Consider the following 7,006-nt stretch of genomic DNA (forward strand, 5'->3'; position numbering starts at 1 on the left):
TGACTTACCGCTCTGTCGACAGCAACTTATTTCTTTGACTGATTTCGTCGCCTGTACTTGCTTATGCATGAAATCCAAGGTGGCTGAGGTCACAAATAAGCTGTGTTTTAAATTCACACGGCGGGCTAGAGTAAACGTTCCTTACAAACGGTGTAAATGTATCTGGTTGAAATAAATAGTGGATGAATACAAAGAATATGTAGGTGGCCCTTCATAGGACAAGGGAGCATGTTTGGAAACTTGATTGTCACATTTATGTCTATGGACAATTTAGCGACTTGAATGAACCCAGCATCCACTGAAACTGTGTGTGTCTGTTTGTGTGTGTGTGTGTCCGTGCGTGTTCTCTACATACAAAATTATTTATTTTTCCCTTTGCCCATATCTTGTTTAAACATATGTGGTATGACTACGCCACCAATGTGCCTCTTTAGGTGCTGCTGTTTTGGTTAGCATCAGAGTTCAAATGGGCTTAGCAAACTTAGTTTAGGCTTCAAATGAGTCATCAATTGAAGAAATCACAGTCACTACCTGTTTTCTCCCTGACTGTGAAAAAGGCGCTACTTATTTGACAATGCTCCCAAAGACTAATTGAGGATTTAGCACAAAAGTAAGACAGGGAAACACATGCTGAAAATAATATAGCTCTTTAATGTGGTATTAAATATTCATTTTAGAAAAGTATTCACAGGCAACATCACCAGAAATTAGTAGGAAATCACACAAAATGTTAAGCACTCGATTAGGATCAAACTACATGGTTTTTGTAGCAACATGAATGTAAGCAGCGCCACTCACTTCATAAAAATAGTCACAGAACATTCCACAGACATGGCAGGTTTACAGGGCCGAACACCTTGGATAGACAATAACATATAATTTGGATTTTTTTTTTAAAATCCCATTTCCTCTAAAATCAAGTATTCGTTCCTTTCCCAACTTCATTATTTTGTAAGGCGTGTGAATCGCAGAAATCTAAAACAATAGTATCATTTCATAGGCGTAGAGGCTGCTGAAAAGGCTGAGAAACACTTTGCTATGAAACCGTTTTTTTTCACCAAAATTATTTAATTTACCCAAATTTTATAATTAATATATCATTAATTTTACAACATAAAAAATGAAGTGTGGCAGCTCTCTACTAAATACAACACATGCTCTCCTGCTTGAAATCCTACTAAAATCACACCAGAACACACTCTTACGGTACACCGTCATAATCAGCAAATAAGTGCACAGTTATTAAATTAAATCTGGACACAATTATATTGAAATTAGATTACATTTCATTAAACAGAGATTTAAAATATGAAATTGTTGTCGCAGGATACAAACAATTGTGGTCATTTTCCAGAAGTGACTGAATGAAACCAATGCAGTAGCACATAGTCCTTTCAGTTGGGTTAGGGTTAGGGTTACAAATTAAGATTAAATACCAGCATTGTAAATGCTTGTTGTGGAAACGTATAGTGATTGCCAAGACTACATATTTCAAGAACTACTTTTTTCTGTGCTTTGGCGGAAGTTCGATGTCTTCTGGATGGAAGAATGGTAGTCATGGAGACTAGGATACATTTTCACAAGATTTACAGTGCAAAAAAGGTGCATTAGCCCGCCAAGATTGTATCTTGTTAAAGGTAATCAATTTTAAATTGAAAAAAAACCCTTTAACATAGTCACTGAGTAGATGTTTCTTCATCCCCACGTGCTGCCGGAGGCGGAGTGTGGTCTGCTCACATTAATTTCTGCTATAATCATTTTTTGACTGGTTCGACTTAGAAAATCACCAAAATTAAAAAAAACCCATTAGAGAAGTAAACAGGGAACATTCCATTATAGGTTCGTCCTGAAATTTTAAATGAAAAGTCTACCTTGTGTCAAAATAGATTTAGCAATGTGTCCATCTACTCTGTTAGGACCGAAAGAGAAGGCTTTCACTTCCAGTTGAATGTTCGGCCCACCAGCTCAAAGAATTTCCTGTTGGGCTGGTGGAAGAACTGGTAGAGTTTTTGCAAGATGGCGGGAGCCACGCGAGGGTGCGCCCTGCCCTTTGAGTCGTGCAGGCAGCGCTCCCGCCCGTGCTCTCGCAAGCAGTAGAATCCCTTGGTCTTGTTAAAGTAGAAGTTGGAGGCGTTGATCTGCGGCTCCAGTCTTAAGAAATGCTCTACCTTTTTCATCTCGGGAAGGGGGTCTCGGATGAGCTGGTCGCCATCCACCAGATGGATGCTCTCCAACGGAAAGTACCGCAGCCAATTCTGCATGTGCACGTAGTACAGGCTGCGATTGAGCGCCTTGTAGCCCAGGTTGACCACGCCATCCTTCATTAGCACTGACTCGATGGGCTGGTAGCGTTTGTGCTTCTGAAGGCGGTTGTAGAAGACCTGCGTGTAGTCCGACAGCACACGCTCCGTGGGGTCTCTGAGGATGAGCAGCAGCTTGGCGTCCGGGTTCATCTGATGGATCCGCTTGGGGACTTTGGCGGATGTAAAGTACGCCGGCGTCTTTTCCACGGTGATCTGATTAGGGTAGGCGAAGGGCATCTGGCTGCGGTACCAAGGCAAGCCCTTCTGGAAGTGGCTCTCCCAGTCAAAGAAATGCACCTCGTTCTGGGCCGCAGCTACAGACTGGTGCAAGCTCAGCATCTCGATGAGCGCTCGCGTCCCGCCTTTCCTTACGCCGATGATGAGGACCCGCGGCAGCTGCTGCACCGTCCCGTTGGGATGGCACACGGTGCCGTTGCCGACCGGGGAAGGAGAGACGGGCGGCCCCTCTGTGTCGGTCAGTGGCCCGGAGGAGGGGACGGTTGGGGACTGCATGGCGAAGAGCAGCAGCCCAAGGAGCAGGGCCGCCATGAGCGAGGTCCTGACCCTGGAGGATTTCAGCCTGGCGAGAGCGAAAACACTGGATCCCACATTGAAAGCTGGCTAGGGACAATGGGAGCACTGAAGAGCAAAAAAGGCTTGGCCTCTTCTCTGCAGGGATGAAAATATATGAAGTCACGTGTAAATTACTTCATTTGCATGGTGAAACGTGAAACCTACAGCCCGTGGGCCATACACTGTAATAATATTAGTAATACTCAGATCAAATTTATGTTGACGCTTCACAATGGATTCATTATTCACATACTCACATGTTCACACATTGTGTAATCACAGCTGCCCTGGGGCAAAAGCATGGCTGCCAGTGTGCCATCAAAATAGCACCCAAAAATCACACCCAGCCGTACACCAGTGTGATTGACACTGGAGTCAAAGTGGGTGAATAGTCTTGCCCAAGGACACGACGACATATGACTCGGACAGAATGGGATTCGAACAGCTGACCCTTCGTCACTGGACGACCCGCTTTATTGTACCTAGTTTCAAAAACATATGCAAGTCCAGACTAACTGTTAAAAATAGCTAAGCCATTTAAGCCACCATTTCAGGCTTTCATCATCTATGTATCCATCCATCCCCACTAAGAGCCAGCCTTCAGTAAAAAGAATAATACTAATACTAATACTAATACTAATACTAATACTAATACTAATACTAATACTAATACTAATACTAATAATAATATTAATAATGATAATGATAATGATAATGATAATGATAATGATAATGATAATGATAATGATAATGATAATCTGGTGGGTGGGAATTGTTTTACATTATATATACATATATAAATATACATAACATGATCATTCTAATACATGCATATATATGCACATATTTGAATTTTCTATTTCTAAATTTGACATAGATCAACACATTTTAGGGGGAAAAGATGGCGAAATAAATACAACTAATGATGCAAGACCCTTAAATTTGTAGAGGTGGTGTACTTGCCCACCTCCTGTAAAACTAAAGGTACTAATTGTAAAAACTAACTATACAGTGAAAAAAACATCTCAAAGGTCTAATTATCTATTGAAGGAAAAAGTCTGAAAAAGGTGACTAACAATATGACTGTCACCAAATGGAATCTATTGGCACGCGCAACTTCATGCACAGTAATAGTAGTAAGAAACATGCAGTCGAAGAGAACAGTCAGGAAAATGCATTCACGAGTTCATTCAGAGATTTCTTCCTACCTCCTGAGTCTACAAAAGTCCACAGGAGCGTTACTTGGTCTTCTGCGGCATCTCTCTTGCTCCGCTCCGCTTGTTTATGCGCTTACACCGAGCAGAGCGTTACCTCCGCGGGGGAGAGGGAGCCAGCATCGACTGCAGCAGTGAGCTTCCTCCAGTGGAGTGTCAGCACCCTGACTGACTGCTCCTCCTCTGCTCCCATATGAGGCTTTTCTCAGTGTTTTTTCTTTCTAGATGTACGCCCACATGGACGCTGTGCTACCTTTTGATTCATAATGACGTCACTGAGAGCATGCATGTGGGGCAGGTGACAGCATTCAGTTTGAATGTCACTTAAATATTGTCATTGACTAATTTGGGTAAACAAACCTTTGACTGGGTTTCTACATGGTGAGATTGTGGTTTACACATCAGCCTCACAGTAAAAAGAGGGTTCAAATCCCAGCTCAGCCCTCCTGTGAGGATTTTGCATGTTTTCCCTGTGCTTGCGTGGGTTTTCCTGGATCCTATATTCCCAAAACATACATGTTTGCCTCAGTAAATCCTCTTATTTGTTTTTAGGGATGAGTGTGCATGTGAACGTTTATGTGCCTTTGACTGACTGGTGACCATTTCAGGGTGGATATGAGGTGGACTCCAGACCGGGTCATAACAGTTTTGAATATAGTCATTTCCTTTTAATACCCTCTTTTAAATTAATAATTTATCTGTAGAAGAGGTTTTTTTTTGTTTTGGGGAAATGTTTTGGTTTAGTTTTTATTAGTTTTATGGAGCATATGTCAAATACAAGACTCCCTCTTGGGAGTTAAAGATCAGGGGATGTTTGAGAATATTTGCCATTTTTCACATGTCCTGAGTGTTGTTAGTCACCTAAATGTTGAACAGAGGCTGTGATTTACCGAAGTCAAATTGCTTATTTGGCACGCTCAAACATGGGGAATAAAAACTCTTGAATGTTGAATGTAAAAAGGTTGCTAAGAATTGTGGTAGAAAATAAACTAGAATTCTGGAACAACTGACCATCCCTCTTCTGTGTATCTTCAGAGCAGAGAAATAACTAAATAAATACATTTAAAATAAACCGGGAAAGTTTATGTATGATATTCATTGGCAAAAATGAAAACGAAGGACCCCGCGACCCCCGTGGGGACAAGCAAAAATGAAGGACATTTTCGCTTTAATAGTTTATTTTGTTAGTTTCATGAGCGTATAGATGTTGTATCAGTTAGTTTTCCTTTCTTTTATAAAGATTTTTTTAAAATTCATCTCGCTATGCAAAATGTTTTTCCAATATTAGGTTCTGTTAAAATATTTTGTTAGTTTTTGTTAACTATAACAATTTTGGCTCCAACTCACTAGTGACCCTAATGAGAACAACAGTTATATATTATTGAATGTTATCCTAAATATGCATTTGTACAAATACAGAATCTTACCCGCAATAGGCACTTGTTACTTTCTGAAGTTGATCAGGGCTATATTATTTAGTTTTGCAAATATTGAAAAAGGTGTTTGAGGACATTCAAGCACACGGACTGAAAGTCTTTGAAGAATGAATATGAATACATGCACACAAGGACAGAAAATGGATGCGAGTCCTACCCTGTGGGCAATCATCCATATTAAATATACTTTCTGGGAAGCTGCAGGAGATTGAATTCATCTTTCAGTAGGTGCTGCTGTTTTTGATAGTAACAGAGTTTAAATGATAGCAGCAGTCTGTATGGACAATAGAGCTTATGAAGTGAGATAACTACGTCCTCTTATTTATGAATAATGTTTTGCATGGCGGTCAGTCAGTGTTCATTGGCATAATCGTAGCGCATCTAAAAACAACGTAAATACTCTCAGTTGTACAATGAATTGTTGTAGCGATGACAGCTTGTGTGATGTTTTTGCCATCATCCCCAAGCCAGGAGTGAATTTGGCTTGTTTTTACTCAGTCATATGTCATCACTTTGTTTACACTTTACTCGCACAAAGGGAGATCTCTCCCGACATTTGCCTTGAGACGTACACACACTATGACCTTTGTGTTCTTCTGTTTGTATTTGTTGAAGTGTGCGACCCTGCAGCAAACACGCTTGTTTATTTTCTGCTCAGACACACACATTCCCGGAGTGCTCCGGAGTGGATGTTCTTGCAATGTTGAGCATCTTTTTCTGTTTGTTCATTCTTTTAATGGCTAAATGAGAAGGTCAGGTTTGAACATTTTCACATAGAGGTGTACTCACTTTTTTTGGACCGTACAATTCCACTTTCATAGCTGTATTGACAACTATATGTACATTGTTAGCAAGTGAACCACTCGACAATAAATTCTTGGAAAATTGTTTTGAAATTCATTAAATCCAAAGACTACTCTACAGTGGTTACCATGTTTTTATGCCAACAACAATTGACAATAAAAACGGTTAAAATGATAATTAATTCGATGACGGAGTTATGATGATGACAGCCATATTGTGATGATTGTCACTGTTTCCCATGGGAAAGTCTGAACAAAGAGCGATTATGATGATGTCAGGGGTTTTCAGAAAGCTGTCAAACCAGCTGCACGCAAGCATTTGCAGTGCAACTGACAAACCCGTTTCTTCACTGAGAAACACTATGGCTTTTTTGTTTTTCGTGCAAGTTTGATGACAGATGACCTTTTTATTGTGTGAGATGAGGAGGCGGGGATTTCATCATCATTTTCATTATTGCCTTCATCAGCCGTTATCACTATTGCCATGCTCTCCCGACTGCCAGGAGTCATGGGAACGCATTAGTGGTGCGCTCCATAGGAAGTAAGCAAGAGTCTTCTGAACAAATCACAACAGGGCCATGAATGCCCAGGGGAGCCGGGAATAGACGTTAATGCATGCTGGGGCCAAGGTATGCAGGGATCGCATTGATTTGAAGAAGTATTCAAACGCTTGAACC

At 40.9% G+C, this 7,006-nt stretch overlaps 1 protein-coding gene across 1 annotated transcript; it reads right to left on the reverse strand.

Moving 5' to 3' along the window:
• Nucleotides 1-631: 631 nt before the first annotated feature.
• On the reverse strand, nucleotides 632-4,295 carry hs3st1 (heparan sulfate (glucosamine) 3-O-sulfotransferase 1). The gene is made up of 2 exons (XM_061288219.1): nucleotides 4,085-4,295; nucleotides 632-2,972 (listed from the first exon to the last, which is right to left on the reverse strand). Exon 2 carries the CDS (start codon nucleotides 2,850-2,852, stop codon nucleotides 1,935-1,937), a length of 918 nt encoding a protein of 305 aa, XP_061144203.1. The 5' UTR covers nucleotides 2,853-2,972; nucleotides 4,085-4,295; the 3' UTR covers nucleotides 632-1,934.
• Nucleotides 4,296-7,006: the final 2,711 nt, after the last annotated feature.

This window comes from Syngnathus typhle, linkage group LG1, assembly GCF_033458585.1.
Source record: "Syngnathus typhle isolate RoL2023-S1 ecotype Sweden linkage group LG1, RoL_Styp_1.0, whole genome shotgun sequence".
NCBI lineage: Eukaryota > Metazoa > Chordata > Actinopteri > Syngnathiformes > Syngnathidae > Syngnathus > Syngnathus typhle.

Coding starts and splice junctions, on each gene's coding strand:
- hs3st1 (XM_061288219.1), bottom strand. CDS start 2,852: ATGGCGGCCCTGCTCCTTGGGCTGCTGCTCTTCGCCATGCAGTCCCCA.